Source organism: Crinia signifera, chromosome 2, assembly GCF_055691185.1.
Source record: "Crinia signifera chromosome 2, ASM5569118v1, whole genome shotgun sequence".
NCBI lineage: Eukaryota > Metazoa > Chordata > Amphibia > Anura > Myobatrachidae > Crinia > Crinia signifera.
Genome location: NC_139218.1, coordinates 6,814,721 through 6,839,814, shown reverse-complemented (window position 1 = coordinate 6,839,814; position 25,094 = coordinate 6,814,721). Strand labels below are relative to the sequence as shown.

General features: G+C 58.3%; 1 protein-coding gene across 1 annotated transcript in view; it reads left to right on the top strand.

Annotated features, from left to right (window-relative positions):
* RABL3 (RAB, member of RAS oncogene family like 3) overlaps nucleotides 1-22,269 on the top strand; it is a gene marked incomplete at its 5' end in the record, with an annotated part of 37,705 nt that extends 15,436 nt beyond the window's left edge. The window contains 5 exon segments of the mRNA XM_083170641.1: nucleotides 19,491-19,609; nucleotides 19,612-19,640; nucleotides 20,109-20,180; nucleotides 20,454-20,492; nucleotides 21,792-22,269. Of these exon segments, the coding sequence (XP_083026767.1) occupies nucleotides 19,491-19,609; nucleotides 19,612-19,640; nucleotides 20,109-20,180; nucleotides 20,454-20,492; nucleotides 21,792-21,857 (325 nt within the window).
* Between the last annotated feature and the right edge of the window lie 2,825 nt (nucleotides 22,270-25,094).

Here is a 25,094-nt window from a genome sequence, read left to right as displayed (position 1 = left end):
ACCCCTCTGATCGGTCACTGTATGTTACTGCTCCCACAGGGACTATGACTGGGATGGGGGACCCCACTGATCGGTCACTGTATGTTACTGCTCCCACAGGGACTATGACTGGGATGGGGGACCCCACTGATCACTCTCTGTATGTTACTGCTCCCACAGGGACTATGACTGGGATGGGGGACCCCACTGATCGGTCACTGTATGTTACTGCTCCCACAGGGACTATGACTGGGATGGGGGACCCCACTGATCACTCCCTGTATGTTACTGCTCCCACAGGGACTATGACCGGGATGGGGGACCCACTGATCACTCCCTCTATGTTACTGCTCCCACAGGGACTATGACCGGGATGGGGGACCCCACTGATCACTCCCTGTATGTTACTGCACCCACAGGGACTATGACCGGGATGGGGGACCCCTCTGATCGGTCACTGTATGTTTATCCTCTGTGTCCCCGCTCCCACAGGGACTATGACTGGGATGGGGGACCCCTCTGATCACTCTCTGTATGTTACTGCTCCCACAGGGACTATGACTGGGATGGGGGACCCCACTGATCACTCTCTGTATGTTACTGCTCCCACAGGGACTATGACCGGGATGGGGGACCCCACTGATCACTCTCTGTATGTTACTGCTCCCACAGGGACTATGACTGGGATGGGGGACCCCACTGATCACTCCCTCTATGTTACTGCTCCCACAGGGACTATAACCGGGATGGGGGACCCCACTGATCACTCCCTGTATGTTACTGCTCCCACAGGGACTATGACCGGGATGGGGGGACCCCTCTGATCACTCTCTGTATGTTACTGCTCCCACAGGGACTATGACTGGGATGGGGGACCCCACTGATCACTCCCTGTATGTTACTGCTCCCACAGGGACTATGACCGGGATGGGGGGACCCCTCTGATCACTCTCTGTATGTTACTGCTCCCACAGGGACTATGACTGGGATGGGGGACCCCACTGATCACTCCCTGTATGTTACTGCTCCCACAGGGACTATGACCGGGATGGGGGACCCCACTGATCACTCTCTGTATGTTACTGCTCCCACAGGGACTATGACCGGGATGGGGGACCCCACTGATCACTCTCTGTATGTTACTGCTCCCACAGGGACTATGACCGGGATGGGGGACCCCACTGATCACTCCCTGTATGTTACTGCTCCCACAGGGACTATGACCGGGATGGGAAACCCCACTGATCACTCCCTGTATGTTACTGCTCCCACAGGGACTATGCCCGGGATGGGGGACCCCACTGATCACTCCCTGTATGTTACTGCTCCCACAGGGACTATGACCGGGATGGGGGACCCCACTGATCACTCCCTGTATGTTACTGCTCCCACAGGGACTATGACCGGGATGGGGGACCCCACTGATCACTCCCTGTATGTTACTGCTCCCACACGGACTATGACTGGGATGGGGGACCCCTCTGATCGGTCACTGTATGTTACTGCTCCCACAGGGACTATGACCGGGATGGGGGACCCCTCTGATCGGTCACTGTATGTTACTGCTCCCACAGGGACTATGACCGGGATGGGGGACCCCACTGATCACTCCCTGTATGTTACTGCTCCCACAGGGACTATGACCGGGATGGGGGACCCCACTGATCACTCCCTCTATGTTACTGCTCCCACAGGGACTATGACCGGGATGGGGGACCCCACTGATCACTCCCTGTATGTTACTGCTCCCACAGGGAGTATGACCGGGATGGGGGACCCCACTGATCACTCCCTGTGTGTTACTGCTCCCACCGGGACTATGACCGGGATGGGGGACCCCACTGATCACTCCCTGTGTGTTACTGCTCCCACAGGGACTATGACCGGGATGGGGGACCCCACTGATCACTCCCTGTATGTTACTGCTCCCACAGGGACTATGACCGGGATGGGGGACCCCACTGATCACTCCTTCTATGTTACTGCTCCCACAGGGACTATGACCGGGATGGGGGACCCCACTGATCACTCCCTGTATGTTACTGCTCCCACAGGGACTATGACCGGGATGGGGGACCCCACTGATCACTCCCTGTATGTTACTGCACCCACAGGGACTATGACCGGGATGGGGGACCCCACTGATCACTCCCTCTATGTTACTGCTCCCACAGGGACTATGACCGGGATGGGGGACCCCACTGATCACTCCCTGTATGTTACTGCTCCCACAGGGACTATGACCGGGATGGGGGACCCCACTGATCACTCCCTGTATGTTACTGCTCCCACAGGGACTGTGACCGGGATGGGGGACCCCACTGATCACTCCCTGTATGTTACTGCTCCCACAGGGACTGTGACCGGGATGGGGGACCCCACTGATCACTCCCTGTATGTTACTGCTCCCACAGGGACTATGACCGGGATGGGGGACCCCACTGATCACTCCCTGTATGTTACTGCTCCCACAGGGACTATGACCGGGATGGGGGGACCCCACTGATCACTCCCTCTATGTTACTGCTCCCACAGGGACTATGACCGGGATGGGGGACCCCACTGATCACTCCCTGTATGTTACTGCTCCCACAGGGACTATGACCGGGATGGGGGACCCCACTGATCACTCCCTCTATGTTACTGCTCCCACAGGGACTATGACCGGGATGGGGGACCCCACTGATCACTCCCTGTATGTTACTGCTCCCACAGGGACTATGACCGGGATGGGGACCCCACTGATCACTACCCTGTATGTTACTGTTCCCACAGGGACTATGACCGGGATGGGGGACCCCACTGATCACTCCCTGTATGTTACTGCTCCCACAGGGACTATGACCGGGATGGGGGACCCCACTGATCACTCCCTGTATGTTACTGCTCCCACAGGGACTATGACCGGGATGGGGGGACCCCACTGATCACTCCCTGTATGTTACTGCTCCCACAGGGACTATGACCGGGATGGGGGACCCCACTGATCACTCCCTGTATGTTACTGCTCCCACAGGGAGTATGACCGGGATGGGGGACCCCACTGATCACTCCCTGTATGTTACTGCTCCCACCGGGACTATGACTGGGATGGGGGACCCCTCTGATCGGTCACTGTATGTTACTGCTCCCACAGGGACTATGACCGGGATGGGGGACCCCTCTGATCGGTCACTGTATGTTACTGCTCCCACAGGGACTATGACCGGGATGGGGGACCCCACTGATCACTCCCTGTATGTTACTGCTCCCACAGGGACTATGACCGGGATGGGGGACCCCACTGATCACTCCCTCTATGTTACTGCTCCCACAGGGACTATGACCGGGATGGGGGACCCCACTGATCACTCCCTGTATGTTACTGCTCCCACAGGGAGTATGACCGGGATGGGGGACCCCACTGATCACTCCCTGTATGTTACTGCTCCCACCGGGACTATGACCGGGATGGGGGACCCCACTGATCACTCCCTGTGTGTTACTGCTCCCACAGGGACTATGACCGGGATGGGGGACCCCACTGATCACTCCCTGTATGTTACTGCTCCCACAGGGACTATGACCGGGATGGGGGACCCCACTGATCACTCCCTGTATGTTACTGCTCCCACAGGGACTATGACCGGGATGGGGGACCCCACTGATCACTCCCTGTATGTTACTGCTCCCACAGGGACTATGACCGGGATGGGGGACCCCACTGATCGGTCACTGTATGTTACTGCTCCCACAGGGACTATGACTGGGATGGGGGACCCCTCTGATCGGTCACTGTATGTTACTGCTCCCACAGGGACTATGACTGGGATGGGGGACCCCACTGATCGGTCACTGTATGTTACTGCTCCCACAGGGACTATGACTGGGATGGGGGACCCCACTGATCACTCTCTGTATGTTACTGCTCCCACAGGGACTATGACTGGGATGGGGGACCCCACTGATCGGTCACTGTATGTTACTGCTCCCACAGGGACTATGACTGGGATGGGGGACCCCACTGATCACTCCCTGTATGTTACTGCTCCCACAGGGACTATGACCGGGATGGGGGACCCACTGATCACTCCCTCTATGTTACTGCTCCCACAGGGACTATGACCGGGATGGGGGACCCCACTGATCACTCCCTGTATGTTACTGCACCCACAGGGACTATGACCGGGATGGGGGACCCCTCTGATCGGTCACTGTATGTTTATCCTCTGTGTCCCCGCTCCCACAGGGACTATGACTGGGATGGGGGACCCCTCTGATCACTCTCTGTATGTTACTGCTCCCACAGGGACTATGACTGGGATGGGGGACCCCACTGATCACTCTCTGTATGTTACTGCTCCCACAGGGACTATGACCGGGATGGGGGACCCCACTGATCACTCTCTGTATGTTACTGCTCCCACAGGGACTATGACTGGGATGGGGGACCCCACTGATCACTCCCTCTATGTTACTGCTCCCACAGGGACTATAACCGGGATGGGGGACCCCACTGATCACTCCCTGTATGTTACTGCTCCCACAGGGACTATGACCGGGATGGGGGGACCCCTCTGATCACTCTCTGTATGTTACTGCTCCCACAGGGACTATGACTGGGATGGGGGACCCCACTGATCACTCCCTGTATGTTACTGCTCCCACAGGGACTATGACCGGGATGGGGGGACCCCTCTGATCACTCTCTGTATGTTACTGCTCCCACAGGGACTATGACTGGGATGGGGGACCCCACTGATCACTCCCTGTATGTTACTGCTCCCACAGGGACTATGACCGGGATGGGGGACCCCACTGATCACTCTCTGTATGTTACTGCTCCCACAGGGACTATGACCGGGATGGGGGACCCCACTGATCACTCTCTGTATGTTACTGCTCCCACAGGGACTATGACCGGGATGGGGGACCCCACTGATCACTCCCTGTATGTTACTGCTCCCACAGGGACTATGACCGGGATGGGAAACCCCACTGATCACTCCCTGTATGTTACTGCTCCCACAGGGACTATGCCCGGGATGGGGGACCCCACTGATCACTCCCTGTATGTTACTGCTCCCACAGGGACTATGACCGGGATGGGGGACCCCACTGATCACTCCCTGTATGTTACTGCTCCCACAGGGACTATGACCGGGATGGGGGACCCCACTGATCACTCCCTGTATGTTACTGCTCCCACACGGACTATGACTGGGATGGGGGACCCCTCTGATCGGTCACTGTATGTTACTGCTCCCACAGGGACTATGACCGGGATGGGGGACCCCTCTGATCGGTCACTGTATGTTACTGCTCCCACAGGGACTATGACCGGGATGGGGGACCCCACTGATCACTCCCTGTATGTTACTGCTCCCACAGGGACTATGACCGGGATGGGGGACCCCACTGATCACTCCCTCTATGTTACTGCTCCCACAGGGACTATGACCGGGATGGGGGACCCCACTGATCACTCCCTGTATGTTACTGCTCCCACAGGGAGTATGACCGGGATGGGGGACCCCACTGATCACTCCCTGTGTGTTACTGCTCCCACCGGGACTATGACCGGGATGGGGGACCCCACTGATCACTCCCTGTGTGTTACTGCTCCCACAGGGACTATGACCGGGATGGGGGACCCCACTGATCACTCCCTGTATGTTACTGCTCCCACAGGGACTATGACCGGGATGGGGGACCCCACTGATCACTCCTTCTATGTTACTGCTCCCACAGGGACTATGACCGGGATGGGGGACCCCACTGATCACTCCCTGTATGTTACTGCTCCCACAGGGACTATGACCGGGATGGGGGACCCCACTGATCACTCCCTGTATGTTACTGCACCCACAGGGACTATGACCGGGATGGGGGACCCCACTGATCACTCCCTCTATGTTACTGCTCCCACAGGGACTATGACCGGGATGGGGGACCCCACTGATCACTCCCTGTATGTTACTGCTCCCACAGGGACTATGACCGGGATGGGGGACCCCACTGATCACTCCCTGTATGTTACTGCTCCCACAGGGACTGTGACCGGGATGGGGGACCCCACTGATCACTCCCTGTATGTTACTGCTCCCACAGGGACTGTGACCGGGATGGGGGACCCCACTGATCACTCCCTGTATGTTACTGCTCCCACAGGGACTATGACCGGGATGGGGGACCCCACTGATCACTCCCTGTATGTTACTGCTCCCACAGGGACTATGACCGGGATGGGGGGACCCCACTGATCACTCCCTCTATGTTACTGCTCCCACAGGGACTATGACCGGGATGGGGGACCCCACTGATCACTCCCTGTATGTTACTGCTCCCACAGGGACTATGACCGGGATGGGGGACCCCACTGATCACTCCCTCTATGTTACTGCTCCCACAGGGACTATGACCGGGATGGGGGACCCCACTGATCACTCCCTGTATGTTACTGCTCTTACAGGGACTATGACCGGGATGGGGACCCCACTGATCACTACCCTGTATGTTACTGTTCCCACAGGGACTATGACCGGGATGGGGGACCCCACTGATCACTCCCTGTATGTTACTGCTCCCACAGGGACTATGACCGGGATGGGGGACCCCACTGATCACTCCCTGTATGTTACTGCTCCCACAGGGACTATGACCGGGATGGGGGGACCCCACTGATCACTCCCTGTATGTTACTGCTCCCACAGGGACTATGACCGGGATGGGGGACCCCACTGATCACTCCCTGTATGTTACTGCTCCCACAGGGAGTATGACCGGGATGGGGGACCCCACTGATCACTCCCTGTATGTTACTGCTCCCACCGGGACTATGACTGGGATGGGGGACCCCTCTGATCGGTCACTGTATGTTACTGCTCCCACAGGGACTATGACCGGGATGGGGGACCCCTCTGATCGGTCACTGTATGTTACTGCTCCCACAGGGACTATGACCGGGATGGGGGACCCCACTGATCACTCCCTGTATGTTACTGCTCCCACAGGGACTATGACCGGGATGGGGGACCCCACTGATCACTCCCTCTATGTTACTGCTCCCACAGGGACTATGACCGGGATGGGGGACCCCACTGATCACTCCCTGTATGTTACTGCTCCCACAGGGAGTATGACCGGGATGGGGGACCCCACTGATCACTCCCTGTATGTTACTGCTCCCACCGGGACTATGACCGGGATGGGGGACCCCACTGATCACTCCCTGTGTGTTACTGCTCCCACAGGGACTATGACCGGGATGGGGGACCCCACTGATCACTCCCTGTATGTTACTGCTCCCACAGGGACTATGACCGGGATGGGGGACCCCACTGATCACTCCTTCTATGTTACTGCTCCCACAGGGACTATGACCGGGATGGGGGACCCCACTGATCACTCCCTGTATGTTACTGCTCCCACAGGGACTATGACCGGGATGGGGGACCCCACTGATCACTCCCTGTATGTTACTGCACCCACAGGGACTATGACCGGGATGGGGGACCCCACTGATCACTCCCTCTATGTTACTGCTCCCACAGGGACTATGACCGGGATGGGGGACCCCACTGATCACTCCCTGTATGTTACTGCTCCCACAGGGACTATGACCGGGATGGGGGACCCCACTGATCACTCCCTGTATGTTACTGCTCCCACAGGGACTGTGACCGGGATGGGGGGACCCCACTGATCACTCCCTGTATGTTACTGCTCCCACAGGGACTGTGACCGGGATGGGGGACCCCACTGATCACTCCCTGTATGTTACTGCTCCCACAGGGACTATGACCGGGATGGGGGACCCCACTGATCACTCCCTGTATGTTACTGCTCCCACAGGGACTATGACCGGGATGGGGGGACCCCACTGATCACTCCCTCTATGTTACTGCTCCCACAGAGACTATGACCGGGATGGGGGACCCCACTGATCACTCCCTGTATGTTACTGCTCCCACAGGGACTATGACCGGGATGGGGGACCCCACTGATCACTCCCTCTATGTTACTGCTCCCACAGGGACTATGACCGGGATGGGGGACCCCACTGATCACTCCCTGTATGTTACTGCTCCCACAGGGACTATGACCGGGATGGGGACCCCACTGATCACTACCCTGTATGTTACTGTTCCCACAGGGACTATGACCGGGATGGGGGACCCCACTGATCACTCCCTGTATGTTACTGCTCCCACAGGGACTATGACCGGGATGGGGGACCCCACTGATCACTCCCTGTATGTTACTGCTCCCACAGGGACTATGACCGGGATGGGGGGACCCCACTGATCACTCCCTGTATGTTACTGCTCCCACAGGGACTATGACCGGGATGGGGGACCCCACTGATCACTCCTTCTATGTTACTGCTCCCACAGGGACTATGACCGGGATGGGGGACCCCACTGATCACTCCCTGTATGTTACTGCACCCACAGGGACTATGACCGGGATGGGGGACCCCACTGATCACTCCCTCTATGTTACTGCTCCCACAGGGACTATGACCGGGATGGGGGACCCCACTGATCACTCCCTGTATGTTACTGCTCCCACAGGGACTATGACCGGGATGGGGGACCCCACTGATCACTCCCTGTATGTTACTGCTCCCACAGGGACTGTGACCGGGATGGGGGACCCCACTGATCACTCCCTGTATGTTACTGCTCCCACAGGGACTGTGACCGGGATGGGGGACCCCACTGATCACTCCCTGTATGTTACTGCTCCCACAGGGACTATGACCGGGATGGGGGACCCCACTGATCACTCCCTGTATGTTACTGCTCCCACAGGGACTATGACCGGGATGGGGGGACCCCACTGATCACTCCCTCTATGTTACTGCTCCCACAGGGACTATGACCGGGATGGGGGACCCCACTGATCACTCCCTGTATGTTACTGCTCCCACAGGGACTATGACCGGGATGGGGGACCCCACTGATCACTCCCTCTATGTTACTGCTCCCACAGGGACTATGACCGGGATGGGGGACCCCACTGATCACTCCCTGTATGTTACTGCTCCCACAGGGACTATGACCGGGATGGGGACCCCACTGATCACTACCCTGTATGTTACTGTTCCCACAGGGACTATGACCGGGATGGGGGACCCCACTGATCACTCCCTGTATGTTACTGCTCCCACAGGGACTATGACCGGGATGGGGGACCCCACTGATCACTCCCTGTATGTTACTGCTCCCACAGGGACTATGACCGGGATGGGGGGACCCCACTGATCACTCCCTGTATGTTACTGCTCCCACAGGGACTATGACCGGGATGGGGGACCCCACTGATCACTCCCTGTATGTTACTGCTCCCACAGGGAGTATGACCGGGATGGGGGACCCCACTGATCACTCCCTGTATGTTACTGCTCCCACCGGGACTATGACTGGGATGGGGGACCCCTCTGATCGGTCACTGTATGTTACTGCTCCCACAGGGACTATGACCGGGATGGGGGACCCCTCTGATCGGTCACTGTATGTTACTGCTCCCACAGGGACTATGACCGGGATGGGGGACCCCACTGATCACTCCCTGTATGTTACTGCTCCCACAGGGACTATGACCGGGATGGGGGACCCCACTGATCACTCCCTCTATGTTACTGCTCCCACAGGGACTATGACCGGGATGGGGGACCCCACTGATCACTCCCTGTATGTTACTGCTCCCACAGGGAGTATGACCGGGATGGGGGACCCCACTGATCACTCCCTGTATGTTACTGCTCCCACCGGGACTATGACCGGGATGGGGGACCCCACTGATCACTCCCTGTGTGTTACTGCTCCCACAGGGACTATGACCGGGATGGGGGACCCCACTGATCACTCCCTGTGTGTTACTGCTCCCACAGGGACTATGACCGGGATGGGGGACCCCACTGATCACTCCTTCTATGTTACTGCTCCCACAGGGACTATGACCGGGATGGGGGACCCCACTGATCACTCCCTGTATGTTACTGCTCCCACAGGGACTATGACCGGGATGGGGGACCCCACTGATCACTCCCTGTATGTTACTGCACCCACAGGGACTATGACCGGGATGGGGGACCCCACTGATCACTCCCTCTATGTTACTGCTCCCACAGGGACTATGACCGGGATGGGGGACCCCACTGATCACTCCCTGTATGTTACTGCTCCCACAGGGACTATGACCGGGATGGGGGACCCCACTGATCACTCCCTGTATGTTACTGCTCCCACAGGGACTGTGACCGGGATGGGGGACCCCACTGATCACTCCCTGTATGTTACTGCTCCCACAGGGACTGTGACCGGGATGGGGGACCCCACTGATCACTCCCTGTATGTTACTGCTCCCACAGGGACTATGACCGGGATGGGGGACCCCACTGATCACTCCCTGTATGTTACTGCTCCCACAGGGACTATGACCGGGATGGGGGGACCCCACTGATCACTCCCTCTATGTTACTGCTCCCACAGAGACTATGACCGGGATGGGGGACCCCACTGATCACTCCCTGTATGTTACTGCTCCCACAGGGACTATGACCGGGATGGGGGACCCCACTGATCACTCCCTCTATGTTACTGCTCCCACAGGGACTATGACCGGGATGGGGGACCCCACTGATCACTCCCTGTATGTTACTGCTCCCACAGGGACTATGACCGGGATGGGGACCCCACTGATCACTACCCTGTATGTTACTGTTCCCACAGGGACTATGACCGGGATGGGGGACCCCACTGATCACTCCCTGTATGTTACTGCTCCCACAGGGACTATGACCGGGATGGGGGACCCCACTGATCACTCCCTGTATGTTACTGCTCCCACAGGGACTATGACCGGGATGGGGGGACCCCACTGATCACTCCCTGTATGTTACTGCTCCCACAGGGACTATGACCGGGATGGGGGACCCCACTGATCACTCCTTCTATGTTACTGCTCCCACAGGGACTATGACCGGGATGGGGGACCCCACTGATCACTCCCTGTATGTTACTGCTCCCACAGGGACTATGACCGGGATGGGGGACCCCACTGATCACTCCCTGTATGTTACTGCTCCCACCGGGAATATGACCGGGATGGGGGACCCCACTGATCACTCCCTGTGTGTTACTGCTCCCACAGGGACTATGACCGGGATGGGGGACCCCACTGATCACTCCCTGTATGTTACTGCTCCCACAGGGACTATGACCGGGATGGGGGACCCCACTGATCACTCCTTCTATGTTACTGCTCCCACAGGGACTATGACCGGGATGGGGGACCCCACTGATCACTCCCTGTATGTTACTGCTCCCACAGGGACTATGACCGGGATAAGGGACCCCACTGATCACTCCCTGTATGTTACTGCACCCACAGGGACTATGACCGGGATGGGGGACCCCACTGATCACTCCCTCTATGTTACTGCTCCCACAGGGACTATGACCGGGATGGGGGACCCCACTGATCACTCCCTGTATGTTACTGCTCCCACAGGGACTATGACCGGGATGGGGGACCCCACTGATCACTCCCTGTATGTTACTGCTCCCACAGGGACTGTGACCGGGATGGGGGACCCCACTGATCACTCCCTGTATGTTACTGCTCCCACAGGGACTGTGACCGGGATGGGGGACCCCACTGATCACTCCCTGTATGTTACTGCTCCCACAGGGACTATGACCGGGATGGGGGACCCCACTGATCACTCCCTGTATGTTACTGCTCCCACAGGGACTATGACCGGGATGGGGGGACCCCACTGATCACTCCCTCTATGTTACTGCTCCCACAGGGACTATGACCGGGATGGGGGACCCCACTGATCACTCCCTGTATGTTACTGCTCCCACAGGGACTATGACCGGGATGGGGGACCCCACTGATCACTCCCTCTATGTTACTGCTCCCACAGGGACTATGACCGGGATGGGGGACCCCACTGATCACTCCCTGTATGTTACTGCTCCCACAGGGACTATGACCGGGATAGGGACCCCACTGATCACTACCCTGTATGTTACTGTTCCCACAGGGACTATGACCGGGATGGGGGACCCCACTGATCACTCCCTGTATGTTACTGCTCCCACAGGGACTATGACCGGGATGGGGGACCCCACTGATCACTCCCTGTATGTTACTGCTCCCACAGGGACTATGACCGGGATGGGGGGACCCCACTGATCACTCCCTGTATGTTACTGCTCCCACAGGGACTATGACCGGGATGGGGGACCCCTCTGATCATTCCCTCTATGTTACTGCTCCCACAGGGACTATGACCGGGATGGGGACCCCTCTGATCACTCCCTGTATGTTACTGCTCCCACAGGGACTATGACCGGGATGGGGGACCCCACTGATCACTCCCTGTATGTTACTGCTCCCACAGGGACTATGACCGGGATGGGGGACCCCACAGATCACTCCCTGTATGTTACTGCTCCCACCGGGACTATGACCGGGATGGGGGACCCCACTGATCACTCCCTGTATGTTACTGCTCCCACAGGGACTATGACCGGGATGGGGGACCCCTCTGATCATTCCCTCTATGTTACTGCTCCCACAGTGACTATGACCGGGATGGGGGACCCCACTGATCACTCCCTGTATGTTACTGCTCCCACAGGGACTATGACCGGGATGGGGGACCCCACTGATCACTCCCTGTATGTTACTGCTCCCACAGGGACTATGACCGGGATGGGGGACCCCACTGATCACTCCCTGTATGTTACTGCTCCCACAGGGACTATGACCGGGATGGGGGACCCCACTGATCACTCTCTGTATGTTACTGCTCCCACAGGGACTATGACCGGGATGGGGGACCCCACTGATCACTTCCTGTATGTTACTGCTCCCACAGGGACTATGACCGGGATGGGGGACCCCACTGATCACTCCCTGTATGTTACTGCTCCCACAGGGACTATGACCGGGATGGGGGACCCCACTGATCACTCCCTGTATGTTACTGCTCCCACAGGGACTATGACCGGGATGGGGGACCCCACTGATCACTCCCTGTATGTTACTGCTCCCACAGGGACTATGACCGGATGGGGGACCCCACTGATCACTCCCTGTATGTTACTGCTCCCACAGGGACTATGACCGGGATGGGGGACCCCACTGATCACTCCCTGTATGTTACTGCTCCCACAGGGACTATGACCGGGATGGGGGACCCCACTGATCACTCCCTGTATGTTACTGCTCCCACAGGGACTATGACCGGGATGGGGGACCCCTCTGATCACTCCCTGTATGTTACTGCTCCCACAGGGACTATGACCAGGATGGGGGACCCCACTGATCACTCCCTCTATGTTACTGCTCCCACAGGGACTATGACCGGAATGGGGGACCCCACTGATCACTCCCTGTATGTTACTGCTCCCACAGGGACTATGACCGGGATGGGGGACCCCACTGATCACTCCCTGTATGTTACTGCTCCCACAGGGACTATGACCGGGATGGGGGACCCCACTGATCACTCCCTGTATGTTACTGCTCCCACAGGGACTATGACCGGGATGGGGGACCCCACTGATCACTCCCTGTATGTTACTGCTCCCACAGGGACTATGACCGGGATGGGGGACCCCTCTGATCATTCCCTCTGTTACTGCTCCCACAGGGACTATGACCGGGATGGGGGACCCCACTGATCACTCCCTGTATGTTACTGCTCCCACAGGGACTATGACCGGGATGGGGGACCCCACTGATCACTCCCTGTATGTTACTGCTCCCACAGGGACTATGACCGGGATGGGGGACCCCACTGATCACTCCCTGTATGTTACTGCTCCGACAGGGACTATGACCGGGATGGGGACCCCACTGATCACTCCCTGTATGTTACTGCTCCCACAGGGACTATGACCGGGATGGGGGACCCCACTGATCACTCCCTGTATGTTACTGCTCCCACAGGGACTATGACCGGGATGGGGGACCCCGCTGATCACTCCCTCTATGTTACTGCTCCCACAGGGACTATGACCGGGATGGGGGACCCCGCTGATCACTCCCTCTATGTTACTGCTCCCACAGGGACTATGACCGGGATGGGGGACCCCGCTGATCACTCCCTCTATGTTACTGCTCCCACAGGGACTATGACCGGGATGGGGGACCCCACTGATCACTCCCTGTGTGTTACTGCTCCCACAGGGACTATGACCGGGATGGGGGACCCCACTGATCACTCCCTGTATGTTACTGCTCCCACAGGGACTATGACCGGGATGGGGGACCCCACTGATCACTCCCTGTATGTTACTGCTCCCACAGGGACTATGACCGGGATGGGGGACCCCGCTGATCACTCTCTGTATGTTACTGCTCCCACAGGGACTATGACCGGGATGGGGGACCCCACTGATCACTCTCTGTATGTTACTGCTCCCACAGGGACTATGACCGGGATGGGGGACCCCACTGATCACTCCCTCTATGTTACTGCTCCCACAGGGACTATGACCGGGATGGGGGACCCCACTGATCACTCCCTGTATGTTACTGCTCCCACAGGGACTATGACCGGGATGGGGGACCCCACTGATCACTCCCTCTATGTTACTGCTCCCACAGGAACTATGACCGGGATGGGGGACCCCACTGATCACTCCCTGTATGTTACTGCTCCCACAGGGACTATGACCGGGATGGGGGACCCCTCTGATCACTCCCTGTATGTTACTGCTCCCACAGGGACTATGACCGGGATGGGGGACCCCACTGATCACTCCCTCTATGTTACTGCTCCCACAGGGACTATGACCGGGATGGGGGACCCCACTGATCACTCCCTGTATGTTACTGCTCCCACAGGGACTATGACCGGGATGGGGGACCCCACTGATCACTCCCTCTATGTTACTGCTCCCACAGGGACTATGACCGGGATGGGGGACCCCACTGATCACTCCCTGTATGTTACTGCACCCACAGGGACTATGACCGGGATGGGGGACCCCTCTGATCGGTCACTGTATGTTTATCCTCTGTGTCCCCGCTCCCACAGGGACTATGACTAGGATGGGGGACCCCTCTGATCACTCCCTGTATGTTACTGCTCCCACAGGGACTATGACCGGGATGGGGGACCCCACTGATCACTCCCTGTATGTTACTGCTCCCACAGGGACTATGACCGGGATGGGGGACCCCACTGATCACTCTCTGTATGTTACTGCTCCCACAGGGACTATGACTGGGATGGGGGACCCCACTGATCACTCCCTCTATGTTACTGCTCCCACAGGGACTATGACCGGGATGGGGGACCCCTCTGATCACTCTCTGTATGTTACTGCTCCCACAGGGACTATGACTGGGATGGGGGACCCCACTGATCACTCTCTGTATGTTACTGCTCCCACAGGGACTATGACCGGGATGGGGGACCCCACTGATCACTCTCTGTATGTTACTGCTCCCACAGGGACTATGACCGGGATGGGGGACCCCACTGATCACTCCCTCTATGTTACTGCTCCCACAGGGACTATGACCGGGATGGGGGACCCCACTGATCACTCCCTGTATGTTACTGCTCCCACAGGGACTATGACCGGGATGGGGGACCCCACTGATCACTCCCTCTATGTTACTGCTCCCACAGGAACTATGACCGGGATGGGGGACCCCACTGATCACTCCCTGTATGTTACTGCTCCCACAGGGACTATGACCGGGATGGGGGACCCCTCTGATCACTCCCTGTATGTTACTGCTCCCACAGGGACTATGACCGGGATGGGGGACCCCACTGATCACTCCCTCTATGTTACTGCTCCCACAGGGACTATGACCGGGATGGGGGACCCCACTGATCACTCCCTGTATGTTACTGCTCCCACATGGACTATGACCGGGATGGGGGACCCCACTGATCACTCCCTGTATGTTACTGCTCCCACAGGGACTATGACCGGGATGGGGGACCCCACTGATCACTCCCTGTATGTTACTGCTCCCACAGGGACTATGACCGGGATGGGGGACCCCACTGATCACTCCCTGTATGTTACTGCTCCCACAGGGACTATGACCGGGATGGGGGACCCCACTGATCACTCCCTGTATGTTACTGCACCCACAGGGACTATGACCGGGATGGGGGACCCCTCTGATCGGTCACTGTATGTTTATCCTCTGTGTCCCCGCTCCCACAGGGACTATGACTGGGATGGGGGACCCCTCTGATCACTCCCTGTATGTTACTGCTCCCACAGGGACTATGACTGGGATGGGGGACCCCACTGATCACTCCCTGTATGTTACTGCTCCCACAGGGGCTATGACCGGGATGGGGGACCCCACTGATCACTCCCTCTATGTTACTGCTCCCACAGGGACTATGACCGGGATGGGGGACCCCTCTGATCACTCTCTGTATGTTACTGCTCCCACAGGGACTATGACTGGGATGGGGGACCCCACTGATCACTCTCTGTATGTTACTGCTCCCACAGGGACTATGACCGGGATGGGGGACCCCACTGATCACTCTCTGTATGTTACTGCTCCCACAGGGACTATGACCGGGATGGGGGACCCCACTGATCACTCCCTGTATGTTACTGCTCCCACAGGGACTATGACCGGGATGGGGGACCCCTCTGATCACTCCCTGTATGTTACTGCTCCCACAGGGACTATGACCGGGATGGGGGACCCCACTGATCACTCCCTCTATGTTACTGCTCCCACAGGGACTATGACCGGGATGGGAAACCCCACTGATCACTCCCTGTATGTTACTGCTCCCACAGGGACTATGCCCGGGATGGGGGACCCCACTGATCACTCCCTGTATGTTACTGCTCCCACAGGGACTATGACCGGGATGGGGGACCCCACTGATCACTCCCTGTATGTTACTGCTCCCACAGGGACTATGACCGGGATGGGGGACCCCACTGATCACTCCCTGTATGTTACTGCTCCCACAGGGACTATGACCGGGATGGGGGACCCCACTGATCACTCCCTGTATGTTACTGCTCCCACAGGGACTATGACCGGGATGGGGGACCCCACTGATCACTCCCTGTATGTTACTGCTCCCACAGGGACTATGACCGGGATGGGGGACCCCACTGATCACTCCCTGTATGTTACTGCTCCCACAGGGACTATGACCGGGATGGGGGACCCCACTGATCACTCTCTGTATGTTACTGCTCCCACAGGGACTATGACCGGGATGGGGGACCCCGCTGATCACTCCCTGTATGTTACTGCTCCCACAGGGACTATGACCGGGATGGGGGACCCCGCTGATCACTCCCTCTATGTTACTGCTCCTACACGGACTATGACCGGGATGGGAGACCCCACTGATCACTCCCTCTATGTTACTGCTCCCACAGGGACTATGACCGGGATGGGGGACCCCACTGATCACTCCCTCTATGTTACTGCTCCCACAGGGACTATGACCGGGATGGGGGACCCCACTGATCACTCCCTGTATGTTACTGCTCCCACAGGGACTATGACCGGGATGGGGGACCCCACTGATCACTCCTTCTATGTTACTGCTCCCACAGGGACTATGACCTGGATGGGGGACCCCACTGATCACTCCCTGTATGTTACTGCTCCCACAGGGACTATGACCGGGATGGGGGACCCCACTGATCACTCCCTGTATGTTACTGCACCCACAGGGACTATGACCGGGATGGGGGACCCCTCTGATCGGTCACTGTATGTTTATCCTCTGTGTCCCCGCTCCCACAGGGACTATGACCGGGATGGGGGACCCACTGATCACTCCCTGTATGTTACTGCTCCCACAGGGACTATGACCGGGATGGGGGACCCCACTGATCACTCCCTCTATGTTACTGCTCCCACAGGGACTATGACCGGGATGGGGGACCCCACTGATCACTCCCTGTATGTTACTGCTCCCACAGGGACTATGACCGGGATGGGGGACCCCACTGATCACTCCCTGTATGTTACTGCTCCCACAGGGACTATGACCGGGATGGGGGACCCCACTGATCACTCCCTCTATGTTACTGCTCCCACAGGGACTATGACCGGGATGGGGGACCCCACTGATCACTCCCTCTATGTTACTGCTCCCACAGGGACTATGACCGGGATGGGGGACCCCACTGATCACTCCCTCTATGTTACTGCTCCCACAGGGACTATGACCGGGATGGGGGACCCCACTGATCACTCCCTGTATGTTACTGCTCCCACAGGGACTATGACCGGGATGGGGGACCCCACTGATCACTCCCTCTGTTACTGCTCCCACAGGGACTATGACCGGGATGGGGGACCCCACTGATCACTCCCTGTATGTTACTGCTCCCACAGGGACTATGACCGGGATGGGGGACCCCACTGATCACTCCCTCTATGTTACTGCTCCCACAGGGACTATGACCGGGATGGGGGACCCCACTGATCACTCCCTCTATGTTACTGCTCCCACAGGGACTATGACCGGGATGGGGGACCCCACTGATCACTCCCTGTATGTTACTGCTCCCACAGGGACTATGACCCGGATGGGGGACCCCACTGATCACTCCCTGTATGTTACTGCTCCCACAGGGACTATGACCGGGATGGGGGACCCCACTGATCACTCCCTCTATGTTACTGCTCCCACAGGGACTATGACCGGGATGGGGGACCCCACTGATCACTCCCTGTATGTTACTGCTCCCACAGGGACTATGACCGGGATGGGGGACCCCACTGATCACTCCCTGTGTGTTACTGCTCCCACAGGGACTATGACCGGGATGGGGGACCCCACTGATCACTCCCTGTATGTTACTGCTCCCACAGGGACTATGACCGGGATGGGGGACCCCACTGATCACTCCCTGTATGTTACTGCTCCCACAGGGACTATGACCGGGATGGGGGACCCCACTGATCACTCCCTGTATGTTACTGCTCCCACAGGGACTATGACCGGGATGGGGGACCCCACTGATCACTCCCTGTATGTTACTGCTCCCACAGGGACTATGACCGGGATGGGGGACCCCACTGATCACTCCCTGTATGTTACTGCTCCCACAGGGACTATGACCGGGATGGGGGACCCCTCTGATCACTCCCTCTATGTTACTGCTCCCACAGGGACTATGACCGGGATGGGGGGACCCCACTGATCACTCCCTGTATGTTACTGCTCCCACAGGGACTATGACCGGGATGGGGGACCCCACTGATCACTCCCTCTGTTACTGCTCCCACAGGGACTATGACCGGGATGGTTGACCCCACTGATCACTCCCTCTATGTTACTGCTCCCACAGGGACTATGACCGGGATGGGGGACCCCACTGATCACTCCCTCTATGTTACTGCTCCCACAGGGACTATGACCGGGATGGGGGACCCCACTGATCACTCCCTCTATGTTACTGCTCCCACAGGGACTATGACCGGGATGGGGGACCCCTCTGATCACTCCCTGTATGTTACTGCTCCCACAGGGACTATGACCGGGAGCAGTTTGCAGATAACCAGATCCCTCTGCTGGTCATTGGCACTAAGCTGGATCAGATCCTGGAGGGGAAACGGACTGAGGTTCTGACCCGCACCTCCTTCCTGGCCGAGACTTCAATGCAGAGGAAATAAACCTGGTGAGTGATCTCCGCCGGTTCCCTGTTACTCTGCCGCGGCTCTTACTGACTAATACCGGGCGATAACCGGCTTACTCTGTGTACCTCCTCCTAGAGCCGGCGGTGACAGATGTGGGGGGGGGGGGGGGTATCGCCACCTGCGCTGCAGTATAGGAGCTGTCATTATTTATTGTTCTTTACAGTTTAACTTAGAAAATATATATTATTTTTGTGATAAGTTTTTTATCTCACCTTACTAGTAATATCTGAGGCTGCCATCTTAGCGACCACTGGTGAATGCCAGCCGTCACCTGTAGATATATACGTGTTACATATAGGTGTGGCGTGTGTACAGATAACCGTGGGAGGTTCTGTGCCCACAGAGACTGGGGAATGGAGCTGTATGTTCCTGATAACACTGTCTGCGTCATGGCGGTTGCTGGACATGTGGCAGCCCCCCTAATGACCTGTCTATTACTCTATGTCCAGGACTGCACCAGCACACGGTGTCTCGCTGCCGGATCCTCCAACGCTGTGAAACTCAGCCGCTTCTATGACAAGGTAATAAGTGCTACTGAGCGCTACGGCGTGATTGGGCAGCTTGGTAACCAGACAGTGCAGGAATGGCCCAGGCTCAGCATCGCCTCCTGGTGTCCCACACAGCACTGCCTGGGCCTTCTGTACGGGTGATTACAGTCCAGGCCTCACAGGATTTGTAGTCTCGCTAGGCCACCCCCCACTCTGGATTGTGAGCTCGTCCTTGTCTGGTCGGTGTGATCTGGTATACGGGATCTCTATATACCTGACCTAACTTCCAGTCATCTTGTCTTTCAGGTGATAGAGAAAAGATACTATTCACGGGATGGGACCACGGTAGGTGATGTGCAGCTTATTGTCACCATAAGGCTTCTCTGCCCTCTAGTACACCCGACAGGTCATGTTTTCAGCATTTCTGTCTGTGGAAACAGATGGGATAATTCCCAGCCCAGCAGGATAGATAAAGTCACTTCTGCATGATTACATCCGTCCACAATACGTGGCGTGTTGGTGGCATTTTATATTTCTTCCATATTCCTGAACTAGCACATAAATATTATCTAAGCTAATTACTACTATAGCCGGTGCGAGAATTGCACCGTGTGTGGCCTCCATTACCTCTAGATAGTCGTTGTGATCCACCCGTCAATTTGTGTGATCCTGCTGTTTCCAATTCTCTGCACACTTCATGTTACTGTCACATGCAGCCCTGTCCTCACTGTCACATCACTCATCTCCTGTAATACTCTGTGCTGCTGGGGACCCTGCTCCTCCTACTATATAGCTCTCAGTCTGTGGCTTCCTGCTGCCCCCATTCCCTCCTCACATCATGTCACTGCCCCTGTCACATGCAGCCCTGTCCTCACTGACACATCACTCATCTCCTGATATACTTCTGTGCTGCTGGGGACCCTGCTCCCCCCCACTATATAACTCTCAGCCTGTGGCTTCCTGCTGCCTCCATTCCCCTCCTCAACATCATGTCACTGCCCCTGTCACATGCAGCCCTGTCCTCACTGACACATCACTCATCTCCTGATATACTCTGTGCTGCTGGGGACCCTGCTCCTCCCACTGTATAACTCTCAGTCTGTGGCTTCCTGCTGCCCCCATCCCCTCCTCACATCATGTCACTGCCCCTGTCACATGCAGCCCTGTCCTCACTGACACATCACTCATCTCCTGATACACTCTGTGCTGCTGGGAACCCTGCTCCTCCCACTATATAACTCTCAGTCTGTGGCTTCCTGCTGCTCCCATTCCCCTCCTCACATCATGTCACTGCCCTGTCACATGCAGCCCTGTCCTCACTGTCGTATCCCCCATCTCCTGATATACTCTGTGCTGCTGGGGACCCTGCTCCTCCCACTATATAACTCTCAGTCTGTGGCTTCCTGCTGCCTCCATTCCCCTGCTCACATCATGTCACTGCCCCAGTCACATGCAGCCCTGTCCTCACTGACACATCCCACATCTCCTGATATACTCTGTGCTGCTGGGGGACCCTGCTCCTCCCACTATATAACTTTCAGTCTGTGGCTTCCTGCTGCCGGCTCTGCGTGTGTGGTGGGTATATAGCATGTGATTATAATGTAATCTCCGTCAGCTCATGACAAGGTCTCTTCTTTCCCTCAGATCTCTGGGTTCCCAGATCGGAAGCGATTTGGGGGAGGATCGTTTAAGAGCATCCACTATGACTGAGCCGCCCCCCAGCCAGCGGCTGACCACGGAGTAGGAAACATCTGTAGGACCAAGCTGTACCGTGCTGACACCTGGAGAAGGGAATTGCTGTGTCAGCCGGTCACAGGACAATGCCCTGCGCTGGAGACTCCTGTGCCCCCTCCATGCCACAGAGGCCGCCAGAGCTATACTACAGATCGCAGGACTAGGAGAGACTGCTGCTAGATGCACATCTGTGTAATAGTGTCAGCGCCTCGCTGGGATCATACACCGCTCTCCGCTGTGTCTCCGCATTATGGACTTCTCAAACATGGAGTAACCGGAGATACAGGGGCTCCTGCTGTGTGATATAGGAGAGACCTTTACCTGGGTGTACATAGGGGGAGGGGCATCGTGGCACCACATGTCCCAGAAATAAATCTATTAGTCAGTAGAGTGTAATGTTCCCTTTGTCCATACCTGTATTTGGCACCTTGTATTCATGTGGTGGGGGGGGGGGGGGGGGGGGGGGGCGCTGTCTGCACCAACTGCTTCGGTTAGGGTTGACAGTGTCTACATAGACGGCTGATATGTGCAAGGTCGACAATGGCAAAATGTCAACATGCCTAAGGCCGTACTATAGACTGCCGACCTAGCCCTCATAATCTACCACATATAGTGCAGTATGTTGTCACTTCTGTCCGAGTGTCCTGTGACCACGGCCGCCTCCTGTCCTGCGTACAGAGGGGACGAGTGACCCGGGACCACGGCCACCTCCTGTCCTGTATACAGAGGGGACGAGTGACCCGGGACCACGGCCACCTCCTGTCCTGCGTACAGAGGGGACGAGTGACCCGGGACAACGGCCACCTCCTGTCCTGTATACAGAGGGGACGAGTGACCCGGGACCACGGCCGCCTCCTGTCCTGCGTACAGAGGGGACGAGTGACCCGGGACCACGGCCGCCTCCTGTCCTGTGTACAGAGGGGACGTGTGACCCGGGACCACGGCCGTCTCCTGTCCTGTGTACAGAGGGGACGAGTGACCCGGGACCACGGCCACCTCCTGTCCTGCGTACAGAGGGGACGAGTGACCCGGGACCACGGCCACCTCCTGTCCTGTGTACAGAGGGGACGAGTGACCCGGGACCACGGCCACCTTCTGTCCTGTATACAGAGGGGACGAGTGACCCGGGACCACGGCCGCCTCCTGTCCTGTGTACAGAGGGGACGAGTGACCCTGGACCACGGCCGCCTCCTGTCCTGCGTACAGAGGGGACGAGTGACCCTGGACCACGGCCGCCTCCTGTCCTGCGTACAGAGGGGATGAGTGACCCGGGACCACGCCCACCTCCTGTCCTGCGTACAGAGGGGACGAGTGACCCGGGACCACGGCCGCCTCCTGTCCTGCGTACGGAGGGGACGAGTGACCCGGGACCACGGCCGCCTCCTGTCCTGCGTACGGAGGGGACGAGTGACCCGGAACCACGTCCGCCTCCTGTCCTGTATACAGAGGGGACGAGTGACCCGGAACCACGGCCGCCTCCTTTCCTGTATACGGAGGGGACGAGTGACCCGGGACCACGGCCGCCTCCTGTCCTGTGTACAGAGGGGACGAGTGACCCGGGACCACGGCCGCCTCCTGTCCTGCGTACAGAGGGGACAAGTGACCCAGGACCACGGCACCCCTCCTGTCCTGCATACAGAGGGGACGAGTGACCAGGGCCGCCTCCTGTCCTGTGTACGGAGGGGACGAGTGACCCAGGACCACGGCTACCTCCTGTCCTGCATAAAGAGGGGACAAGTGACCCGGGACCACGGCAGCCTCCTGTCCTGTATACGGAGGGGACGAGTGACCCGGGACCACGGCCGCCTCCTGTCCTGTGTACAGAGGGGACGAGTGACCCGGGACCATGGCCGCCTCTTGTCCTGCGTACAGAGGGGACGAGTGACCCGGGACCACGGCCGCCTCCTGTCCTGCGTACAGAGGGGACGAGTGACCCGGGACCACGGCCGCCTCCTGTCCTGTGTACGGAGGGGACGAGTGACCCGGGACCACGGCCGCCTCCTGTCCTGTGTACGGAGGGGACGAGTGACCCGGGACCACGGCCGCCTCCTGTCCTGCGTACGGAGGGGACGAGTGACCCGGGACCACGGCCGCCTCCTGTCCTGTGTACAGAGGGGACGAGTGACCCGGGACCACGGCCGCCTCCTGTCCTGTGTACAGAGGGGACGAGTGACCCGGGACCACGGCCGCCTCCTGTCCTGCGTACGGAGGGGACGAGTGACCCGGGACCACGGCCGCCTCCTGTCCTGTGTACAGAGGGGACGAGTGACCCGGAAACCACGGCCGCCTCCTGTCCTGTGTACAGAGGGGACGAGTGACCCGGGACCACGGCCGCCTCCTGTCCTGTGTACAGAGGGGACGAGTGACCCGGGACTACGGCTGCCTCCTGTCCTGTGTACGGAGGGGACGAGTGACCCAGGACCACAGCCGCCTCCTGTCCTGTGTACAGAGGGGACGAGTGACCCGGGACCACGGCCGCCTCCTGTCCTGCGTACGGAGGGGACGAGTGACCCGGGACCATGGCCGCCTCCTGTCCTGTATACGGAGGGGACGAGTGACCCTGGACCACGGCCACCTCCTGTCCTGCGTACAGAGGGGACGAGTGACCCGGGACCATGGCCGCCTCCTGTCCTGTATACAGAGGGGATGAGTGACCCGGGACCACGGCCGCCTCCTGTCCTGCGTACAGAGGGGACGAGTGACCCGGGACCACGGCCACCTTCTGTCCTGTATACAGAGGGGATGAGTGACCCGGGACCATGGCCGCCTCCTGTCCTGCATACAGAGGGGACAAGTGACCCAGGACCACGGCACCCCTCCTGTCCTGCATACAGAGGGGACGAGTGACCAGGGCCGCCTCCTGTCCTGTGTACGGAGGGGACGAGTGACCCGGGACCACGGCTACCTCCTGTCCTGCATAAAGAGGGGACAAGTGACCCGGGACCACGGCAGCCTCCTCTCCTGCACACAGAGGGGACGAGTGACCCGGACCCACAGCCGCCTCCAGTCCTGCATAAAGAGGGGACGAGTGACCCGGGACCACGGCCGCCTCCTGTCCTGCACACAGAGGGGACGAGTGACCCGGACCCACAGCCGTCTCCTGTCCTGCATAAAGAGGGGACAAGTGACCCGGGAACACAGCCACCTCATGTCCTTCGTACAGAAGGGACAAGTGACCCGGGACCACGGCCGCCTCCTGTCATGTCCCCCCCC